At 47.4% G+C, this 24,248-nt stretch overlaps 1 protein-coding gene, 2 long non-coding RNA genes and 1 pseudogene across 3 annotated transcripts; 1 reads left to right on the forward strand and 3 right to left on the reverse strand.

Annotated features, from left to right (window-relative positions):
• The first annotated feature begins 2,616 nt into the window (after nt 1-2,616).
• On the forward strand, nt 2,617-4,027 carry LOC125537748 (annotated as a pseudogene).
• Nucleotides 4,028-7,059: 3,032 nt separating this feature from the next.
• LOC125540828 (cytochrome P450 716B1-like) lies at nt 7,060-9,069 on the reverse strand. The gene is made up of 3 exons (XM_048704376.1): nt 8,136-9,069; nt 7,526-7,713; nt 7,060-7,353 (listed from the first exon to the last, which is right to left on the reverse strand). Exons 1-3 carry the CDS (start codon nt 9,067-9,069, stop codon nt 7,060-7,062), a joined length of 1,416 nt encoding a protein of 471 aa, XP_048560333.1.
• Nucleotides 9,070-15,762: 6,693 nt separating this feature from the next.
• Nucleotides 15,763-16,824, reverse strand: LOC125538613. The gene is made up of 4 exons (XR_007296535.1): nt 16,529-16,824; nt 16,263-16,445; nt 16,051-16,176; nt 15,763-15,818 (listed from the first exon to the last, which is right to left on the reverse strand). It is a non-coding gene; the product is annotated as an uncharacterized LOC125538613 (long non-coding RNA).
• A 502-nt stretch (nt 16,825-17,326) lies between these two features.
• LOC125539167 lies at nt 17,327-17,780 on the reverse strand. The gene is made up of 2 exons (XR_007296857.1): nt 17,567-17,780; nt 17,327-17,472 (listed from the first exon to the last, which is right to left on the reverse strand). It is a non-coding gene; the product is annotated as an uncharacterized LOC125539167 (long non-coding RNA).
• Between the last annotated feature and the right edge of the window lie 6,468 nt (nt 17,781-24,248).

A 24,248-nucleotide genomic window follows, 5' to 3' on the forward strand; every position in this document is an offset into this window, starting at 1 on the left:
AATTAAGCACAGAGAAAATTTAGGCCTTAATTTGGTACATGGTCAGCCGCGTGTTAAATATCTTGCTATTTTGTCAACTTTTGGGAGTAGACGCTACTACGTTTTGTTCTCTTGGCAATTCATCTAGGATCCCTTACTATTAGTTACTTGTGTTCATTGAGATACACTCCAAAAAAAAGCTTGAGTTCATTGAGAGAGAATACGCCAAACTACCTTGAAAAAGATATATTATCACAGTTTTGATTAAAATAATATTCTATAATGGATTCTGATGTTGTGTTGTGGCTGATCTTGTTTGAAAATTTGACTTAGATTGTTAAAAATAATATCATCTTATTTAGTTCAAAACTAGCTCGAGATTGACTCGAGATCGGTACAAGCTGAGCACGAGCCACTTTCTACCGCTCGACCTTGAGCTTCACCCAATTTGAGCCCGCTCAAATTTTAGTATGAGTTGAGTTGAGCCTAGTCCAACTCGCTCGAGCTCGACTCGTTTGCAGCCCTAGTTATGAAGTAATTAAAAATATAGAAATTCAAAAACAAATCAGTATAATCCACGTCAAAATCCATATTGGATTCCCAAATTTATTAAAGAAAAAAAAGAGCAATTGAAGAATTAATGAAAGATTTACAAAAGGAAGTGTTACTCATCGAATAGTAAAATCCAGCAATTAAAGCAAAAACGTCTCCCGTAGAAAGTACATAATGGAAATGTGGAAACACATAATAAGTATCATCTGAGCAATTTCTAGCCCACAATTTGCTAGATACTATTCCAGTGAGCCCTCCTATGGTGAACAAACAGATGAACCCTACATCAAATAACATGTGTGTTTTGTATTATATCAAACCTCCCCACATGCACACGGTAGCGATCCAACTTTAGATTTTGATTCCAATTGAAAATATTCTGAAGCAACTAGTTTTGGTCTACAAAATATTGCATGATGACTCGGCATCTACTATCTCGGAAGACTTGTGGAGAAGTTATATTGGCTAATCATCCTACCTCGGTAGTATGTGCTTGTTACATTTTGCAACAAAAAAATACTTTCTTTATGTGAAATCATTGTTATATTATTTTTTATGTATGGAAAATCTTCATTCATAATGTTTATATTACTTAGATATATTGTCTTATTCTGGGTCTTCTTGAAATTATCCGGACATGCATATGTTCAAATAACTCATTTATATAGATAAACAAATGTTTGAGCGGCCTGCTCCCATCCACACCCTAGCATTTGTCCCATTACAGATAAGTTATGAAATCACAAGTGTTGTGTGTCAATTGTCATGATGCAGTTTTGACATATAGCGGTGCAGAATAATGCATGTTACACCATATGGCACCAAACTTAATTCGTTGCTCATGGTTTACATAGTACTACACGACTACGCTAGTCATACTTAATTTCTGGCATGTTGTCATACTTGGTTCGATCAATCATGTTGATTGTATTGTATGCAATTGGCTACCCTTTTCTATATAGTAGTTCCTTTGACCTGAATTACATGTCTTAAATTTGTTTAGGTATGGATATATCTAGACACCGCGGGGACACCGGCTCGTTCTTTACCAGTCAGAGTGGGGATGCCGGCTCAACTTAACGCGGACCTGCGGCATGGCCGGTGGCTCCTCCCTCACGCGCGATTTTGAAGGAGGTGTCGGGTCCATCTGAAGTTGCAAACGCTACGTCATGATCTACATCCGAGGGGCAAATTCTTCGTCCATCAGAGCCGCCTCCAAGAGGATATGGGGCCATTGCTGTGACTGCTCCTCCTCGTCACCGGAGAAGCCTGCCACCATGGATGCAAATGGTCTAGGTGAGCGAGGGCAGCTACGCCACGATTCGTTTGACGAGGAACTTCCATCGGTGCCGCCTACCGCCACAGAGAACCAGGACTTCGGTATCGCCGCGGGCTCGGAGAGGAGGATGGTGCCGTGCTCCGGAGGGTGCAGATCTGAACGGTGCCGGAGCACGGCTTAAATTGTCATGACCATGCCAGACCGGCGGGGGGGGGGGGGGGGGGGGGGGGGCGGTCAGCCCGCTTCATTGCGGCGTAGCGTCCGGATCGAGTTGGTTCCTAGGGACGCGGTGTCCGCACTGAAGCAGCGGCGACGCCAGAGAGGTCGCGTCCGTCTGCGCCGCCTTCTCGTCCGGTCAAATCGCGACATCAATGCCAGCCGCTGCATGCCTTGGGCCGGCTTGAATGCGACACGGACCGTGGGATGAAAAACAGGGAGGCGCGGGTTAAGGGTTTGGGTTGGCCAGTGTGGTCAGAAGCGGGCTTGGGAGCGGTCCAGACTCCCACAAAGCCCCCTAATGTTTGTCTCTGATTTACGAGAGAAAACGCGTCCGGACCGCCGCGCAGATCAATATAGACCCACTTTGGGTGGCTTCCGCTGTTCGGATCGTGTCGGTACAACATGGTCCGAACGGATGCGGGAGGTTTAGAAGTCAGCGTTGGAGCCTAAAGAAAAGAGAAAGCATCAGTCGGATCTGTTGCAATATTCCGATCGTTTGGAAGTTAGCAACGTCCATAAATATTTGCCGAGCATCAACTTCTTCCCAAGCAAGGACTAGGTTCATCACCGGCCAATAGCTAGTTAGATTGTCGATGGCAACCCAGACCGTGGTTTTGGTGCCCATCTGGCCCGCCGGCCACCTTCTGTCCATGCTCGATGTCGGCAAGCGGCTGCTTGCCCGCTGTGGCGGGGCCCTGTCGCTGACGGTGCTAGTGATGCAGGCGCCGTCCGAGAGTGACAGGTCCGAGGTGGCCGGTCACGTAGCCCGGGAGGAAGCTTCCGGCCTGGACATTCGCTTCCACCAGCTCCCGGCCGTGGAGCCCCCGACGGACTCCGTGGGCATCGAGGAGTTCGTCTCCCGATTTGTTGAGCTGCACGCAGAGCACGTGAAGGCGGCCATGTCCGCGATGACTTGCCCGGTGGCCGCGCTACTCATCGACTTCTTCGGCACGACGCTGCTGGATGTGAGCCGCGAGCTCTCCGTGCCGGCCTACGTCTACTTCACCGCCCATGCCGCCTTCTATGCACTCTTGGTCCGCTTGCCGGCGCTCCACGAGGAGGTGACCGTGGAGTTCGGGGAGATGCAAGGCATGTTGTCCCTGCCTGGGCTGCCTCCGGTGCCGCCCTTGTGCCTCCCGGTGGGGTTGATGGACAAGAAGAACCCCAACTACACATGGTTCATGTACCATGGCAGGCGTTTCCTGGAAAGCCAACGGCGTCATCATTAACACGGCGGCCGAGCTGGAGCAGAGCGTCGTTGCTGCCATCGCCGGCAATGGCCCGACGCTGTATCCAGTAGGCCCAGTGCTCTCTTTCCCGGCGCAGGCCGAGCAGGCGCATGCGTGCGAGCTGTGGCTGGAGGCGCAGCCTCTGGCCTCGGTAGTGTTCCTGTGCTTCGGGAGCGCAGGGTTCTCCACGGCGGCGCAGGCACACGAGGTGGCACACGGGCTGGAGCGCAGCGGGCACAGGTTCCTGTGGGTGCTGCGTGGCCCGCCGGCACCCGACACGCCGCTACAACCCACGGACGCGGACCTCGGGGAGCTGCTGCCAGAGGGCTTCTTGGAGAGGACCAAGGGGAAGGGCCTGGTGTGGCCGACCAAGGCGCCGCAGAAGGAGATACTCGGGCACGCCGCCGTAGGAGGCTTCGTGACGCACTGCGGGTGGAACTCCACCCTCGAGAGCCTGTGGTTCGGCGTGCCCATGGTGCCGTGGCCGCTCTACGCCGAGCAGCACCTCAACGCCTTCACGCTGGTGGCCTACACGGGCGTGGCCGTGGCCATGGAGGTGGACAGGAACAGGAACAACTTCGTTGAGGCGTCGGAGCTGGAACGCGCCGTCAAGGCGCTCATGGACGCCGACTCCCACGACGGGAGCAAGGCAAGGGCTAAGGCCGCCGAGATGAAGGCCGTATGCAGGAAGGCCGTCCACGACGGGGGAGGCTCCTCCTACACTGCACTGGGCAGGCTCGCCCAGGATATACTACGCACCAACCAGTAAATTTTTTTCATGCTACCTAAAATGTACTCCTTCTAGTGTAAAAAACGCTCTATGTTATGGGACGGAGGGAGTACTATGTGACTGTCTAATAAAATTCAGAATTGTTGTTTTCAGAATTAATGAATGTTACAATCTCATCTTGCCAATGAATGCTTTATCAGAAGTAACTTGCTAATTCATTGACTTTTGCCATTTCTGTTTTAACATTTTATTAGAAGGTGGTTTGTAGTTCGATGTGTTGGCACTGATTTCATTTTTGTTTAATTTCAGAAAATATCTTTTGTAGATGATTTCATTTTTTTCTGAAAGGTCTTCGGGTCAATCGCTTTCGTGGATCGTAACCCATTCAATTTTTAGAATCACAAAGTAATTATTCAGTATAATTATCTATTATGTATTACCAAAATAATTAGAACTTATCAATCGAGGAGTTGCGGCAAATTAAAGAAGGTACTCCTTTCTTTTCTTTTGACAGTAAAATTACTTTACTTCTCAGATAATAGATAGGTCATTTACATGAAGGTGGGACATAAAATCACGCATAGACACATCCCAAAAGCTTTGAGATCTAGAACTATAGCGATGTTTAGCTAATCCGTCTGCTGCAGTATTTGCTTCTCGGAAGCAATGTGTGAAATTAACTTTAGCAAAATCCCTTATTAAATCTTTGCACTCTTCTGTTGTGGCAGAGCAGCTACTCACCTACACCCTCACACTATTTTAGGTTTCTCTTTTTTTTCCTCCCAGACTAAAAAGTATTCATTATTCAAAATTGCAAATAATAGTGTTATATTATTTTAGCAATTTATATATGTGAAAATATATTTTTATTCATATGTATTAGAAAGAGAAAGGGGGTACATAGTCACCTCATCCCCTAAGAAAATCCTAGGGTTCCTCTTCCCCCGCCGCCGCCGCCGCCGGTCCGCCTCGTCTCTAGTGGCCTTAGGGCCATGGCGGCGCGGTGGATCCAGGCCCTTACCTGGGGGAGGGCCCTATTTTCAGATGTTTCTTCTAGTTTTGTTAGGGTTTGTGTCCTGCTCGAGAAGAGAGAGTGGGTGCTGTATGTTCACCTTTCATTAGATCCTGTGATCTGTGCAGAAAACAAAATCATTCTACCACAAAGCATTTTTCATGCACACATTCCCATCTGCCCCTCTCTCCTCTCTGTACAATGTTCCATCTCCTTCGTCACCTTCCTGTACACCATAAACAATATCCCATCTCCACTGCCCCAACTAACGTACAGGGAGACTGCACTAAAGTTTCAAAAAAGTTTACGGGGCTCGCCGGAGTTGCTATGGGGGGGGGGGGGTCGGTCTATGGCAAGGTTGGGGTTGCAGGGTGCTTTGGGCGAGCAGAGAATATCTAAGAGGTGCACACGTCATCGGGGGGTGCGGATGTGGTAGTGATTCATCGAGGCAGGGGTTGCGCCGCTAGGATTTGGCCGGCATTTGACTAGGGCATAGTCGGGTAATGGGGTCTCGTCACCGAGCAGCCTGCCGGCAATGTGGTCAGGTTCTTGGGGCAAAAAAAAGACGAGGTCTTACAGGTCAGCTCCATGGGCGCTAGCGTGCACGGGAGGGCAGCGGGCGTGGGAGGTTGTGCACGGCGGGCTTTGCAGGAGGTTGACGATGGATGTGCTCATGTGGGGGTCCAACCTGTCGGCGTTAGAGAGAGAGAGAGAGAGAGAGAGAGAGAGAGAGAGAGAGAGAGAGAGAGAGAGAGCTTGGGTGTGTTGTGCATCATTGGATCTTGATCGAACGCCTATGACTTAACGCGGGCATACTGCTTCGATCTAGGTGGTTGGGCTGGGCTATGCTAGCTGTGACGTGCATGTACATTAGTTTCGTTTTTTCTTTCCTTTCCCTTTTTTGTTTCTTTCTAAATTAAAAATCTGTTTCGAATTTGGTTTTCTTTCAATTGCAAACTTGACCTATATTTATTTTGTTATATTCGTAAAATATGAGCATCTTATTGGGCCTTTTGGTCATTTATTTCCTTCAAGTAATTTCCAGGTCTTAAAATTTTATTATTCCATTGTATGATTCCCTATGTTGAAATTAGTTTCTTTTTTTACTATTTGGATTCCATCGATTTTATTTATCTTCTGTTTTGAATATTTATTTTGTCAAATTCTCTTAGATTTAACTTACTTTCTTTTTTACCCCTTTTGTGTTTCCTCCTTAATTTGTGGCTCTTCGGGTTTCTTTTAGCATGCTCAAAGAATCATTGGAAATTCTAGCTAATTAAATAGCAAGGAAGCTCAAACATTTCAAGGAAAAAAAATTAATTCCCTGTGAAATTTTAAACATTTCAGATTTGGAAAACATTTGGGATGTGAGATATGACCCATTGAAATCCATGACAATTTTTACCAAGATACAGGCAATCTTATGATAAGTTTTGGTTTTGAAAATATATTAGTTCATTACTCATGGCGTGTGCATACAAGATGCAGGTAGCCCTAATTATCACAAAGGTGAAGCAAACGATTGTCATAAAAACTATTCCCTCCCTTCCGGTTTACAGGTCTTGATTCAAAAATCTCATCAACCAAGGTAGATAGGGAGCGGAGGAATAGTTTTTGTATTTTGCAAAAGTACTCCATTAATGCACTCAATTTCCTCAAAAAATTGTGTTTGTAAATGCATTACTTGCAATGCATGCATGCGTGACCAATAAATGGCCAAAAATATTTACATGCATTGATGAGTTTTCTCTTAATCCATACATGCAACAATTTAATACACCTTGAAATTTGAACATGTGATGTGGAGAAATAGAATTGAGACTTTACCAAAGGGAAAAACGAAATTTTTGAGATAAACCGGGAGAGAGAGAGAGAGAGAGAGAGAGAGAGAGAGAGAGAGTAGGTGGCAAGCCACCCATACATGCATGCTAAAATTCAAACATCATATTACAAGAGTCCTCCAATAGGCATCTTTTGTGTTGTAGCAGCAGCCTAGCTCCTTATTTTGCAAACCCTATAGGATTGATGGTTACTCTGGTGGCATTCAATTAAAGAGAGGTCACATGTACTGCTCGAGTTTTATGGGCAGCCCATGCAATGCCGCGGGGAAGGGGTCCCTGGCGTAAGTGTTCTCCTTGCAGCAAAGCTTCCATTTGAAGTGTGTCACCAGGTGGTGCATGGTCACCAATGTTCCCATCTTGGCAAACTCCATACCAGGGCATATTGTGGGGCCGCCACCGAACGCCATGAAGGAGCATGGTGGCATGGCGGACTCGAACCGGGAGGGGTCGAACTTGGCAGGCTCATGGAAGATGGTCGGGTCCATGTGCGTTCCGGTCGACGACAAATACACCTGATAGTTAAAGAGGATCAACTATAAATTTTTGCATTAATTTGTATCTATATTATTGTTGGTACGTGCAACTAGCTATATACTACTACTACTACTACTACTACTACTACTACTACTACTACTACTACTACTACTACTACTACTTATATTGGTACGTGAGAAGTGGACAGACCTGCCATCCTTTTGGGATGCAGTAGCCTTTGAACTCCATGTCTTGGATTGCTGTTCTGAAGCTGCCGAATAGTGGAGGGACGAGGCGAAGTGTCTCCTGTGCGACCCGCCATGTGAACTTCATCTTTGTGAGGTCTTCCCAGGCCAGGGGCTCTCCATGAGCTTTGTTCTTTGCAATCTCTTGTTGCTCTGAGTGTGGATGTTCTCAGGGCTTACACACAATATACATATAGAAACACGCATACATACGTACATACCAAGACGCACGTGGTAATCATGGTAGTGAGATTTTAATGATATTCATTGAATTTCCGCAATTTCAATAGACACTAAAATAATTACGTTATGGCCAAAATATTTCAGTAATTTCAGTACTGCACAAGAATTCAAATATTTTTAAAATTTTTCAATTGAAATCAAGTGAATATTCGGTCATTTGGCTTAAAATGCAAAAAGCTGAAATCGGTGAAATTCACTGAATTTTGGTGAGCTCGGCTGGCGGAGAAATTTTTCCGAAACTATAATTGGAAACCATGGCGCAAACGAAACACACACAAACATTAAGAAGGAGGAAAAGGTAATAGTTAATTAATTAAAGCATGCGTATATACCTTGCACCATCCGGGCGAGGTTGACCGGATCATTGGCAAGTTGCCGGACCATGAAAGTGATGAGTACAGAGGTGGAGTCATGGCCGGCAATCAGGGCGACCATGCTGTTTTCGACGATCTCCTGGTTGGTCAGCAGCTGGTTGCCCTGTTGGTCCGTGAGGCTGAGCAGGCGGGTGATGAGGTCGTTGTTGGGCGAGGCCTTGCCGTGTCGCAGCTTAGCCTGCTTGTCGACGGTGATCCCCTCCAGCAGCTGCCGAACCCTTCGGCTGGCCTTGAGGCTCCGGCTGAAGCGCGTCAAGGGCAGGTTCACGGCGATGGAGAACATGCCCTCCAGCATGCGCACCAAGTCCTCTGCCAGGGCGTCCCGCTCGGCCCCGGCCTCGAGGCCGAAGAGCAGCGAGGTTATGACCTCGAACGTGAGCTGCCTCATGAGTGGCTGCACCGTCACGGTGGAGCGGCCGTACCACTTCTCCTCTAGGTGCTGCCTCACCTTGGCGTCAACCCTCCCGACATACTCCCTGAGCATGTCGGGCTTGAGGAACTCCATTAGTGCCCCGCGGATGCGGCAGTGCTCGTCGCCGTGCAGGTCGAGGATGCTCTTCTCCCCGATAATACGGTGGACGGACCGGGCCTGCCTCTGCCGAAGCATGCCGCTGAAGAAGAGCATCTTGTTGGCCGCCGGCCCCCCCGCCAGGAGAACCGTCGGCGTGCAGAAGAGCGATAGCTTGGAAACCGGCCCATACCTGTTGATCCGGTCCTGTATCCACCGGTCGGAGGTGTTGCCGCGGAGGGAACGGAGGAAGCCAAGGGTGTGACCGATCACCGGTAAGCCAAGGGAGCCAGGGGGCACCTTCGATTTCTTCTTGGATCTGGTGGTCAGGAGGTGGATGGCTATGGCCGAGGCCGTGACCAAGACGAGTGCTACTGCTACCATGACTTTGAGCAAATAATCCATTTTTCGATCCACTCTGCTTCTCTGTGCCTTGCCTTGCCTATATATCACTAATATACCATGTACATACATACATACATACATACATACATAATATATTCTGATAACAAACTCTTATTCTGCTTGTTGAGTATTTTGAATATTAGAAAATATAGGATAGACTAGGATTTGGTCCTGCCTTGTATTATACTTCAAGTTGCTCATTGTATTCCTATATATATGCCGACGAAGCTCAAGCAATAATCAATGGTTTTACCAATCCCTCTAACATGGTACTAGCCTAACCGATCCAACCCAAGCCGCCGCCCACCGCTTCCGCCCTGCGCGCCGCCACCGGGGCGGCCGGCCTCCATGACTGCCGCTGAGGGCCGCGCCGCCTGTATCTAGGGTTTGTCCGTCGGTCATGTTGATCGGCTGCCGTAAAGAGTCCTTTTCCCGAGCCATTGCTCCGGATTTTTCTCTCTCAAGCTGGTCATCTTGATCGGTGTTTTTCGTGAAGGCAAGAGATCTCTGGGTCTCTTTCGTGAAGTTCAAGGAATCGGAAGCAGCTCTCGAATGGTCGAGAATAAACAAGATTAATGCTGCGAAAAAAAGTGGCACCATACTCTGGGACCAGGTAGCTACCAGGTCGGCCAGCCTAAGTGGGATCAAGCTGAGGAACAGATGGTTGTTGCAAGGGTCACTCCAGTTACATTGAGTTTGCCCGACAGGTGCCGGATTTAGTTTTATGTGCATGGGGGGAAGTTTGACACAAATACAGGGCTGGTTATGAAGCGGGCAAGTCTTAAAGAAGCCACCGACGTTTTACTCCTTGCAATACAAGAGGCTCGAACAGGGGCGTTCAAGCCCAGGAGAGAGAATGACGAGGTTAAGCGCGCCCTGAAGAATCCTAAACACCCGGGACGAACACAAGGTAAAGGCGTTGTTCCATGGTTAGACGGGTTTGTGGATTGGAACGCCACATACAGAAGCCGTGTGAGAAAGAAGCAGCAGGAGGAGGAGAAGAGGAAGTTGGAGGAGGAGTAGAGGAAGGAGGAAGCAGTTCGCCTTCAACTGGTAGAATCAAAGCACACGGAGTTGGAATGCGCTTTCATGCGCTAGCAAGAGCAGATCGACTCACTTAGCTAGGAAAGGGCATCTCAGCGCGGCAGCAACATGAAGATCCAACATTGGATAGCACCGTCTCATCTATGGTGAAAAGAAGTGTGGGTTCCACCCAGGCCGATGATGCACTGCTGGCTACATACCTCATGGATGATATCAAAGGTACGACACCTTGTGAGCTACACACATGAAAGTGAAGAACATATCCATGAAGGTGGCGGATGGCTATGCTTTAGCAAAACCCCCTAAAGCAACCTTCCACGGCAATCTGATTCCAGGTCGCTATGCTCATGTTGGGGTGGATGAAGTAATGTCGGTATATGATGGGCTAGAGCTTGACATTCCTGGAGGTGACAGGAGTGCACACTAGGAGACGCCATACACCACATCATTCTATGGAGAAATGATTGCATTGTCTTTCCAAGGCCACCGACTGCTCCTCCATGTCCGCCGCGTCAGCTGCCTCCTCCTCCAAGTCCATCGCATCAGCTGGCTCCTCCTCCAAGTGCGCCACCGCGTCAGCCAACTCCTGCTCCTCCAACTCCACCACCGCGTCAGCCAACTCCTCCTCCAAGTGCGCCACCGCGTCAGCCGACTCCTCCTCCAAGTCGGCCACCGCATCAGCCAACTCCAACCCTGCCCGAGACAGAGCACGGCGCTAGTCCACCACCGCGTCAGCCAACTCCAGCACTCCACCCCGAGACGGAGCCCACCAGCGCGAGTCAGCCATATCGATCTCGGTGTGTCAGCCTTCTCCAAAACGGAAGAGATCACCAAGCAAGAAAGCCTCTCCTCCTGCCAAAACAAAGTTGGCTTACGAGATGACTATGAAGGAAAACAACGCCGAAGTGGCTGCGCAAGTGAAGGCCCATTTTGCAACGAAACCGCCGCCACCACCAAAGGAGAAAATACCTGAGGGATTCGTACAACACACTATTGATAATTCTCAACCGGCTGCGAAGAGAACGAACTCAGACTATGAGCGCTTTATTAAGAAGTTATATCATGCACAAAAAAACAAGGAGTCGAGCTCGAGCTTGAGCCAAGCAGGTAAAAAATGCAGGAAAACTATTCCCCAGCCGGGAGAACAAGCAGTGCAATCGATCCCCTGCTCATTGTACAACCACATATGTGAGTACCGCCGATAAGCTGCTAATAACCACGGTCATAGAAGGATGGCTAAAGAGGCCGGTGTCACTGTTTATCAACTCCTAGAGATCGAGCCTATCGCCGGGATTAAAGATGGCGAAGTAGCATAGAAGTATGTCCCTGGTCAACCTCTGGTCAGGCCTGAGGAGGTCCCGCTTCTATCAACTAAAATGCATAGATTGCATGAGTGGTACATGAGAGAAATAAAGAACAGGCGAGATGCCCTCGTGGTGAAAGTCAAGGTAGAGCATTACTTCAATGCAAAAGATTTGTGGGTTGAGTTTCAAGAAATATTACAGTTATTCAATCAAGACGCACTCGACAAATCGTTCGTCGGTTACTATTGTTTGTACGTGATTTCTTTCTGTAATTTAAGTCTCTATGTGCTCGTTCATTACCTGTAATTATCCTCACTATATTATTTTCTATGGTATTATGTAGAATGAAGACTTATGAAATGAAAAGAGATGCATGCTATGGCATTAGGTTCATTGACCCAAATACCGTTAATGAAGAGATGTGGTCACATCTCTAAAATGAAACAGAGCAAAACTTGCTACAGTTTTTGAAGCGACTAAATACCCAACCAGAAATACTACTTTCTTACAACTTCGGGTGAGTATTACTGTCTTGTACTACAAATTATGTTTTGCTTACTAGATGTTAATAAGTGTAGTTGATGAGTTATGCACATGCCTGCTTAATTATACAAACATGTGTGCATGCAGTTTTCACTGGATCCTGTTAATCATTAAAGTTGACGAGAGAAAAGTTTACGTACTGGACTCACTACTTAAAGAACCTCAAGAATACTCAATTGTGAAGGACATGCCTGACAGGTAATTTCAATCATTATCGCACTATGTCGGCCTCTTTAGTTTGTTTCCTGATATCAACTAATTAATAACTCTTGTATTCATTCTCGTTGCCGACGGGCAGGGTTTGACATAAGTTCATCAAAAAGGTTAGAGGCCAATGGAAACAAGAGCTAAAATGGGTGCGACCCACGTCCGCGCATCTCTTTAATTCTAGTTTAAATATCATTATCGTGCTTGATTAATTATTATCTGATTGAATTCTATTCTCGTAAAGTGCATGAGACGGGCGTCGGGGAATAATTTATGTGCGCACTACATTTGCGAGAACATTCGCACGATGACGTCTGAAAGAAGCACATCTGCAAGACAACTTTGGGTACGTAAACACAATTGAAAGGTGTTTTTCTCAATGATCCAATCTATATACACACAACTAATATATTCATATTGATCTCCTTCTTTAATAAAGATGCAAGAGATGCAGGATAAGCTCCTACCAACGGACCGCATATGAGCACTTCAAGAGGAAATTGTGGGATTTTTGCTTGACCAGGTCATAGCTCCCGAAGGAGAATACCGTTACACCTAATGCCTGCATGTAATGGTCTGCAAATTATAGGAGAAATTATATATGTATGTGTGTGTGTGGTCGTATGAGAAATTCTATTATATATGACGTGTACAGTATGTGATAGCAATGGCACTTGAAAACTGCAATAGTGTAAAATATGTTTGAAATGATAAACAATTAAATGGAAAACACAAAATGGAAAGGAAAAATAAACCATGATTCATAAATAAAAAACCCTACCCTAAATCTCTAGTCCTGGTTGGTGTCACCAACCGGGACTAAAGGTCCCCTAGCCCCCGGCCTTTGGTCCCGGCCATGACGAATCGGGACTAGGGAGGGAAGGAGGGGGGAGCTTTAGTCCCCACCATTTAGTCTCGGTTAGTGAACCGAGACTAAAGGACCTTACGAACAGGAACTAAAGGCTAATTCTGCACTAATGGACATTCGTGAGCGGCGAGTCAGAGCGCACACCAAAGGTAGGCACCCACCCAGAGAGACAGAAGCAACCAAAGCAGCGCGCGACTATGCGCGCCAACGGAAGCCATGTGCACGCGAGGAGGAGGCGGCCGACGTCCAAGGCTTCATCACTATCTACCTCAACTACTTGAAAAGTGAAGTCACGAAGTCCAACTTCTCTGGTGGCATGCCTAAGTACTTCATCTTCCATCTACCTCTTTCTCTCTTTATCCACCTCTCCCATTTCAGGGCGTCGAGCGAGTGGGCGATGTGAATCACAACGGAGGGAAGACTGGAGCTAGTCCACGTGCAACTGGTTGCTAGCTCTGCCCCACACGACATGACCAAATATGAAGATCATGCGATGGCGTTGCCGGCGAGCAATCTGGCTTCGCCGTGGACTTCGTAGATGTACAACCTGCCCTGCATCGTCTTCACATCTTCATCAACCGCGCCAGTGCCGTCATCACCAACCTCCGGCTCAACGTGGAAGGCTACTACATCAACATGACGTCGCCATATTCATCAACCTCTCTCCCGGTGAGGACGCCAATTGCCACGACAAGTCGACGGACTACATCGACACGGCGTCGCAAACCTCATCAGCTCATCATCTGGCGAGGATCTACATCGTCTCCACCGTACATCCACATGATGTCGCTATCATATTGCACTTATCGCCAGGCGAGGATCCCGAGTGCACCGACATGTCGCCATTCTACGACACCAACCGTCTAAACCGAGCAGAGGTCGTCCCCGTAACTGCGACGCCCCGAGGTCAACATCGACGAGCTCGTCATCTTAAAGCGACGCCGCATGCTACGCGGAAACACTCAAGTCTACCCCGACTTCTACATCATGACTGTTCCCCAACATCGTCCGAGCTTCGACCATGCGAAGCCAGTTCACCGACATGTCCTTTTTCGATGAAGCTACCCCTATCTTGCCTGACACCAACGAGGCGAAGGCAAGACACCCAGTCCGACACCGACGATGCAGACACCACCAGGCCGGGCACCGACAAGGCGAGAGCCACCCATCTGTCTGAGCTGACGAAGCCAGACTTCTTCATCATCGGACATCGATAAGACGGGGCGAGGGCCACCCATCTGTCTGAGCTGACGAGGCCAGACATCTTCATCATTGGACATCCACAAGCCGGAGATATACTACCAAGAATCGCCAGAGTGACAGATGCACCGCTCCACCCTTCTATTCCCTAACATCATCATCATCGTCCACACCGAGCACTTGGAGAAGATGAGACTTGAAGACGACGATCATTGCAATAGCTTAATCCGACATGGTTTGCGACTTCGAATCACGGACGTAATTAATCGGCAGCCTTCCGAGGCCCCGTGAACTAGAACTTCACAATCGCCAAAGTCATATCGGCCATGCTAGCAGGCCATCACTACAGGGAAAAACTTATAAGCCGTGTAGCAAATACACTCGGCTTACATTGATATAAACTTGGTTTATATATAAGCCGAGTAAAACTCCCGGCTTATAGCACTCGGTTTACAGTCGACCGGCTTATACTATATAAGCCGAGAGCCGAACCGAAAAAGCCCGGCTTATGTATAAACCGAGTATTTTCATAGGGCTCCCGGTTTAATAAAGTAACCTGACGGTAGCCTGATGTTAACGGCCATGTGTCACCGTCTATATAAGTCGAGTGCCGTTGTCAGGGCACGGTTTATATATAAGCCGGGTGCAACTGCCGACGCACGGTTTATATATAAGCTGGGTGCGACCGCGAACGCACGGTTTATATATAAGCCGGGTACGACCGTGAACGCACGGTTTATATATAAGCCGGGTGCGACCGCGAACACATGGTTTATATATAAGCCGGGTGCGACCGTGAACACACGGTTTATATATAAGCCGGGTGCAACCGCAAACCGCACGGTTACTATATAAGCCGAGTTCCGCCGACAACAGCGCGGTTTTTATATACATATATAAGCCAGGTACCGGTTAACTGAGGTACACGGTTTATATAGCCTGCTCATGTGTCCAGATGGTCTATAAACCGGGTGCCAGGTGCTGGGATACACGGCTTATGTGTTGGCCACAGCCATATGGCTTATAAGCCGGGTGCCAGGTGCTGGGATACACGGCTTATAGGCCATAAGCCGGGTGCCAGGTGCTGGGCTACACGGCTTTTAGGCCATATAACATATATACAGGCGCTTCAGGGAGCAGCAACAACATATATACACAAATACATCTATCCAGCAGCACATATATCACTTCAGGGAGCAGCAACAACATATATACAGTAGTACATCTATCCAGCAGCACATATATCCAACAAATATATGTATCCAGCAGTACATGACCATGACCAACAAACATATATCAAGTAATACATATATCCAGCCGTACATGAGTGCAGAGTCCACATATGCATAGGTATGCAACAGAAGATCACAAACGAAAGGACCGTAAGTTTCAGGTCCACACAGTGCATACATATCCAACGAAGGTTCACAACAACATACATACATATGCAACCAGAGGTTCACAAATTAAAGGATCATGAGTTCCAAGTTCACACCAAGCATGAACCAATGAGCTCCACCGCAGCATATATGCCCACCGTCAACGCCATCCACAATGCAAACCTATAAGTCCATTATCACACGCATGAGTTTCTAAAGATAAGTTGCAAAGATGGATAAGGAAAAAGAGTCAACAAGCATCAACATATGAGGCTCAAATAGAAGCTAGGAAGTATGTACAATATAAGCATCGACGCTTGTGGACTCTACCATCAACAATGCACAAGTTTTAAGTTGAGAAGCACAAGCAACGAGAAGACGCAAGCATCAACAATGGACAAACATGGACGACTACCTCAAGTGATCATTGTTGCGGGGAGGTCGAAGCGACATGAACCGTAGTGGGTGTCACTGGACTTGCTTGGCCAGGTGAAGATCCACCTACCACACAGTTATTGGAGCCTTGTCCCGACTGAGAAAACTTGAAGCACGAGAGGATGAGATGGTAAGATTCATGATCTTCAAGCATGAAGGTAAGATGCATGATTGAAAAGTTCAGAGACTTACAAAGTTGAAATTAGGAAGAGTCGGAAGAGGAGGAAGAACGGGCAAAGTGGAACCCTGCATATTATTTCTGAGTTGAGCAAATGTCTCCTGCAGGATTGCCTATTGTTTAACCATGAATTCTTGCTGTTGAAACAGGGCCTGCTGCATTTTCATGGCTTCCTCCTCTCGAAGCCTGGCATTGGCCTACAATATGCCATCACAACAAGTTCACCATCGTTGCAATACAAAGAAGAAATCACAAGGAAGGTCGATGAAGCAAAAGATACCTCGAGTTGATGGAGCACGTGCAGCCCAGGCTGTGGGCGATGCTCTATAGCAGGACCTGAGCTCGACGTGGTAGCACGGAGGTGAGAGTGTTTTGGGATGTCCTTCTTACGGATGGCACCGTCGCCAACATATAACCGACCACCCTTCTTGCCATCTCCCGACTGGAGGGAAATTGTAGCGTCAATGTCATGTGAGGCCGGATCAGAGTCAGGCCCGTTGTGCTCCTTGAACTTCCCACTGTATGCATCAATCCTCAATCCAGCGCCTGGGTTGACCCACCCCCCTTCCGGTTTCTTTGACTTGCGGGAGACATAATCCCGTGAAGGTATTGAGCTTCTCTTGGCCCTCACCTCTCTCCCTATTCTGCAATAGAAGCAATAACATCCATAAGAGCACAAGTTTAGAAGTTGAGAAGCCGAATGATATTATTACCTTCTTCTGCACGTAAGCGTGGAGGTTGAGGTTGCCTTGAAGGTGTACCGGACCACCCATCAAGGCATGCCGCTCCGAAGCCATTCGATGTTGGGCCCTCCACTCCGGGTCTATCCATTTGCATATGATTTGCTGGTAGCAAGGAACATTGTTGTTGCACCATGAGGGAACCGCCTGAAGTATGCCAAATACATCCAACTTAGGAATGAAAGTAAGTTGTTTTGATCCAGGCAATCATAAGTAAAAGGAAACTACCTTCATGTACATGGAACGGGTGAGATGCACTCTCCGGGCTAGAGACTTTTTGAGAAGCATTTTGCGTTCGTGCGCGAAATACTTCACCACAGCATCAACGCGCGCCTCATAGAAGCATTTTGCGTTCGTGCGCGAAATACTTCACCACAGCATCAACGCGCGCCTCATAGGGCATGTCTTGGACAATCTTCTTGGAAATCGCCTCCACAACCTCATTAGCTTCATCCTTCATACCCTCGGCGCAAGTAAAGAAGTCCTGCCAAAGAGCATAAGAGGATAAAACATTTATTAGTGCAATGATTTTAAAGATTGGCAAAGAAATAACTATGAAAATTGACAAAGAATTTTACCCAAAAATCATTGACCACCCGCTCGGCGGCACTACCATACACCCTGCCCCACTTGTCTTTGGTATCCGGAGCTCGTTTCCAATGCTCCCAAGACCAAGCTGGCTCCTCCTCACCGTCTCCTATGGGGACCAGGCCAGGGTAATAATGCCTGCAAAGACATCCAATGATGCTACTTGGCTGGCGTGGCACTTTTATGTCTTCTCCATCAACCACCAAGGCCCTGCACAATGAAAAGGCAAGTAAGTTAGTATCTGCAAAATCTTAAAAGTAAAGACGCAAGTAAGAGTCCACACAAACACTTACCTCAGACCGGCTGGTTTGACAATGAGGCCCTTATGTGCATATGGTCTCGAAGGGAGCATGGACACCCCACGCAACCAGATTTTGCTCTCCTTAGGAACCGGCCATTCCATATTCTCTGCCGATGTCTCCACCTCATACTCTCTCTCCTCTAACTCCTCCACAACCGGCTCCTCCTCCCTCTCCTCCTCTGACTCCTCCCTCTCCTCCGACTCCTCCCTCTCATCCTCCTCCACAACTAGCTCATCCTCCCTCTCCTCCTCCGCTTCCTCCTCGATTCCTCCTCGGAATGGACGGAGGGGATAGGGCTAGCAACACGGGATACAGTGGTATGAGCACGTCGTCTACCTTGGGTACCATCCATCGTGGCTCGCTGTGTAGGTTTGGCCCTGCCTGCCTGTATGGAAGTTGCCGCACCGGTGCCCTTCTTTATGACCCTCCTCACCTTGCCTAACCTTTCAATCACATTGCCAATGCTTGCAACTTTGTTCCCTTTGTTCCTTTTGTTGCCTGGCATCTTTCAGTCACCTGCTATGAGAAAGAGTAGTTCAATTAGTTCATGTTGAAAACTTCATATGCAAAACAAAAGTAGAGCAATTCGGAAGTCCATGTTTAAAAGTTCATATGTTATCATAAAAAAATCATATGCATAAGTTCAAAATCATAGGGCGAGAACTTGGCAGGAAGAACAAGTTCATAGTGCATAGAGTTGTCTTACAGTTAGAAGTACATCAAGTAGGTAGCTCGACAAAGTTTACATTCAGGAGTACAAGTTCATAGTACATAGACTTGGTTTTCATCCAAAAGTACATCATCACTATCGCACGCGTCTCATTGGTACAAGGTCATAGTACATAGAATTATTACAAGTTCCAAAAGTCATAGTCCTCATCGTTTGGATCATTAGTTAGCCCGAGAGTTTCATCATCATTGTCGCGCATGTCGTCCCACCATTCTGGAGCATAGTCTGCAGGTGGACCATCTGGCTCATCGTCTTCACCTAGACGGGCTCGCTCAAGTAAATTCAGGTCCATCGGGTCTTCAATGATTTCATCATCGTCTGGCTCTTCCCCTGCTTCAATGCCCTCATCTTCATCTTGATCATCGTCTAGCTCCATGTCATCGTCGTCAGTGGGCAAGTGAATACTAAATTCTCCTGTGAGCCCATCTTCCTGGTAGAACTCACCCTCATATGTGTTGGGGTTTATGCGTTGGTAATCTTCATCGGTTGGAGCAGCTGGTTTACTATGTGTGGGTACATTGATCACAACATCCCAGCCCTTCAGGTTCTTCGCGGTTTGGCACGCGTACAATAGATAGAACACCGACTTGGCCTGGTTAGCCAAAATATAGACATCATCTCCGTCATACTTGTATGCTCGCTGAATTTCGACCCACCCAATGTCTGGGTACCACCTGACTCTAATTGGGTCAAACCAATGGCATCTGAATACAACGGGGTTCACCCGGTCGCCCAAACCGTAATCCAGCTCGATCATTTCCTCGATTCTTCCATAGTATTGAAGTCCATCTGTCCCTGGTGTTATGACCCCACTATTTATAGTCTTTTGACCGGGCCGATTTGTATCATAAGAATGGGTATGGAAGCGATACCCATTCACATCGTAAGCATTTAATTTCTTAGCGGAAGATGTGAAGCCTCTAGCAAAATCTTTCAAATCGGCTCTCATAGGGTCCCTTTTTGCCTACAAGTTTCATAAGAAAGGTTTGCTGTGTGAGTTGGAAGTAAGACCAATTTGAAATGTTGACACAAAAAGAAAGTTGGACAGATTGCCATACTTTTGCCGCGTACCAAGGAATGAAGCCGCCATTTCCTTTACCGCCTCTTTTAAAGATATGTTCCCTCTCCTCCTCGGTAGGGGGCCTTTCTAGGTTCCAACATTCAAGTGTGAATTCGCTATAGTAGTGAGAAAGAAGCTAAGTTAGTCACAAACTTAATTGTGATTATTTGCAAAAAAATATAGGAGCACTTACTCGATGTACGGTTGTACTTCCGGCATGTTTGTCAACACATACGACATAATGGTTGTCCACTTTGGATGTTTGATGTGCCTAGGCCTTCTAGCACTTGCTCTGCCACCTACCCCTGCGAAGATGCTAAGTGGGGGCAGATCGTCTGGGGTGATGACATTGTAACGAAGGACTGGATTATGCTGAGTGGGAATATTGGGATCATAGTACTTTGTTGTGTTGTTTGACACCTCCTCATTGAGGTAGGCCTCGACTATGGATGCTTCAATACCGCATTTATTCTTGCACTTGGCACGAAGATTCTTATTTTCTCTCTCAGGTGCATACATCCAACGGTACTGCACAGGCCCGCCCAATCGTGCCTCAGACGGAAGATGCAAGATCATATGCTGCATCGGATTAAAGAAGCTTGGTGGAAAGATCATCTCAAGCTTGCACACCAACTCTGGTGCCTGTTTCTCCAGCTTCTCAATAACTTTTGGGTCTAACTCTTTAGCACAAAGCTGACGAAAGAAATAGCTCAACTCCGCCAGCACTCGCCAAATCTCCTCGGAGACATAGCCTCGAATCATCACCGGCATTACTCGCTCAAGCCAGACATGATAGTCATGGCTCTTGAGCCCCCCTATTCGCAATGTATTCATATTCACTCCCTTCATTATATTTCCTGCGTACCCATCAGAGAACCGCAATTTGTCCAAGACCCACTGCATCATTACCTTCCTATGCTTCCTTGCAGGGCAGAATGGGGCCGGTGGCTTGCCCCACCCTTTTCTTTTGGGTCCAGGTTCGATCATATTTAAATGTGGCCTATCACAGAGTTTCTCTTGATCAAGTCTGGCCTTGACGTTGTCTTCCGTCTTCTCAGTGTCGAAGATTGTGCCAAAAAGGGCCTCAGCGATATTCTTCTCAGTGTGCATTACATCAATGTTATGTGGAAGGAGGATATCCTGAAAGTAAGGGAGCCTCCACAAGCTTGGTATGTGAGTCCAGTTGTGTGTCTCTCCATATCCGACAAAACCTGACCCCGTAGCATTGGGCTGGAGAGCATCTAACTGAGCCTTGATCATGTGACCGGTCATCACAGGTGGGGGTGGAGCATTGGTAACTTTACCTTTCTCAAAGTTCTTTTTGTCTTGTCTGAATGGATGATCAGGACGAAGGAACGGACGGTGCTTGTCAAAGCAGGTATACTTCCCACCTTTCTTCAGCCAATAGAACATCAAATTCTGCATACACACCGGGCAAGGCCATTTCCCATGTACACACCAGCCGCAGAAAATCGCACGTGCCGGTAGGTCATGCAGGGATGTGAAGTACCAAACATACATATCGAAGTGCTTCTTTGTTAGGGCGTTGTATGTCCGTATTCCTTTATCCCAAGCAACCATCAAGTCATCCACAAGCGGCTCCAAGTACAGACTCATCTTCTTCCCCGGATATCCAGGACCTGGAATTACGAGCGACAAGAACATGTATTGTCGTTTCATGCAGAAGCCAGGGGGGAGATTCATCGGAATAACAAACACGGGCCAACAGCTGTATGTGGCGTTAGTCATGCCAAATGGATTGAACCCATCGGTTGTAACCGCAATTGCTACACTGTCCTATTTGCCAGCTTTGTTTGGGTATCGCTTAACGAACTCCTTCCATGCTGCAGCATCAGACGGGTGTATCACTATCTTAGGCCGGTATCTAGTCCCTTCTGCTTCCCACCTCATGTTTCGGGCAGATTCGGCGGACATAAAGAGACGTTGGATCCTTGGTATGGGATCAAGATACCGAAGGACCTTCTGGGGGATTGTGAGCTGCCGCTTCTGACCATCATCACCTTTGACCTCAATATACCTAGATGATTTGCACTTTGGACAGTAATTTGCATTCACATGTTCTTTCCTAAATAAGATGCATGTGTTTGGACAAACATGTATTCGCTCATATGGCAGCTTAAGTTCACGGAAGATTTTGTTCGACTCGTACATGTTCTTTGGCAGAATGTTGTCTTTTGGCAATATAGTGCGAATAACGGTCAGAAGTGTATCGAAGGATGATTTACTCCAACCAAACTGTGACTTCACAGCAAGAAGGTGTGCAATGCCATCCAGTTGAGTGACCTCTGTATGCCCGTGTAGTGGTCTTTGTGCCCCATTCAAAGTTTCATAGAACTTCTTAGTCCTTTGCTCTTCATCCTCCTCCCCCTGTCCCCCTTCACCTACGACTGGATTTTCAGGCGCTGCAGCATTTTCTAGGTCTTCTAGCATGAATTCAACATGAGTAACATATTCGGGTGAGCTTGTGCGTTGCCGTACCACCTCCTTTCTCGCACGTTGGGGCTCAGACTCACCATGTGCGACCCACCGGTGGTAGTCTAGCATAAACCCATTCTTGAGAAGGTGTCGACCCATTTCATCCTTTGTTTTTCCTTCTTGTTGCCGCAGATAGTGCAGGGGCACCACACTACACCACACCTTGTGTGCCTGGCAAATGCTGCTTCCAAGAACTGATTCGTCTTTGTAATCCATTCTGGAAGCACACCTTCCCCCCACTCAGCCCGCCACTATACATCCACTCACGATCCTCCATCTGATGTATTTTCATTGACCAAGTAGTTTCATCCAGTATTAGTTCAATTAATTACAATTATTCATGTTTTACGGCATGAACTCAAACTATCTAATAGGTAAGGATAGGTCCTAATCCCACCCGAGGATGTGTAGGTGGCTTCGTTTTCATGCACTACTCCGATCCACACAGAATTTCGGCAGCACCTCCCCGCTGTTCTCCAAATACACGTCTCGGCAACAAGCCGAGAGAATGTGCATTCAAAGAACAATGGGAAGACGCTGCCGAAATCCTGTATCGGATCGGGGTAGAGCATAAAAATGAAGCCAGCCTACACATCCTCGGGCTGTCCGTGGAAAACGCTGGACAATTCGAAAGAGTTACTATTATAAATATACAAAGATTGCATATTTATAAATAATGTAACTCTTTCGAACGGGAGACGCACAGGTAACGCGACTAGCTAGCTACATGATTTACATATACATAAATCCTACGAGGCGAATGATTCTTACCCTCGAAGCGTGTTCGGTGCCGGTCGTCCGTCCAGCAAGAAGCTCTGCGACAACGGTCTCGACGTCAAACTAATGCATGTCCTGCAATAAAGTGAAAATTGGGATCAAACATAATCCACATGCAAACTTGCAAATTGGGACTAAATATAATTCACATGCAGAATAGGTGCTCTACCCACTCCTTTTGTATTTACAGTGACAACACTTGTATTTCCGTAACAAAAACAAATATGTGCTCTGGCCACTCCTTTCTAATATACCATGTTAAAGCTTTCAAATATAAAACAAAAATGCTTCTTTTATCATGAAAGCTCTTCACAAGGGATTACATGCTGCATCTCATACACTTTGCTGTGTCCATCACGATTGCATTCAAATAAATTTGCAAACTATCGAAGTGCTTGTTTTAATCAGTGGACATGCATACAATTTTTTTTGGCAAGATGAGAAGGTTTGTAATTTGTAGGGATATATGAATCTGAGATTCCATCATTCGAGAAGGTTCAGAGAAGAAAAATCGATCTGCCTGCTGTTGTTGGGGGAGAGGGGGAACCAAGACCTGTTGTTGTTTCTTCTCGACTCCCTGAAGATGCAATTGGGGGAGGGACGGAACCAAGACCTGCCTGCAGTTGTTCTCGCAAACGAGGAGGGGACACCTTGCCGCCAGAGCAGCCGGACCTGCTGAAGAGAGAAGAAATAGGACAGTCAAAGAGAGAGAGAGAGAGAGAGAGAGAGAGAGAGGAGGGGGAGGGACGGGGTACCTGCCGGCGGAGGGAAGATGGCGTGGAGACCTCAACCCTAGCGGTCGGGGAGGGGCGGCGGCGCTGATGGGAGGGCCAGCTCAGCGGCGCTCATGGTCGGGGCGGATCTGGGGCAACTCTGCTGAAGTGGAGGAGGGCGCGGCGCCGGTGGGTGATAGCGATGCCGCCGGTGGGTGGAGGATGGGCGGCGGCGCGAGGTGGGTGGCGGCGCGGCGGAGGGTTCAGGGGGCGGCGGCGGGGCGAGGAGAGATGGGGGCGGTGCTGGGAGGAGTCAGAGGAGGGGGAAAACAGAGCGTGTGCGCGGTCGATTTGGGGCAAAATCAGCTCTACGCGCGTCTTTTTTGGCGAAGTCCCGCGCTCATAGCTAAGCCTAGAGCAGAGGGTAAGCCGAGTGTCACAACAGATTACATGGTTTACACTACTATATTTTTTGTTTTTTTATTTCAATACAAAAATTTTATCACTTTACTTCTAAAATTCTCTGTGTTTTATTTAATTGTATTTTATTATACTTAAATTTTTATTGTATTTTTATTTCATTGGCTCTATGTT

Source organism: Triticum urartu, chromosome 1 (assembly GCF_003073215.2).
Source record: "Triticum urartu cultivar G1812 chromosome 1, Tu2.1, whole genome shotgun sequence".
In the NCBI taxonomy this organism is placed as follows: domain Eukaryota; kingdom Viridiplantae; phylum Streptophyta; class Magnoliopsida; order Poales; family Poaceae; genus Triticum; species Triticum urartu.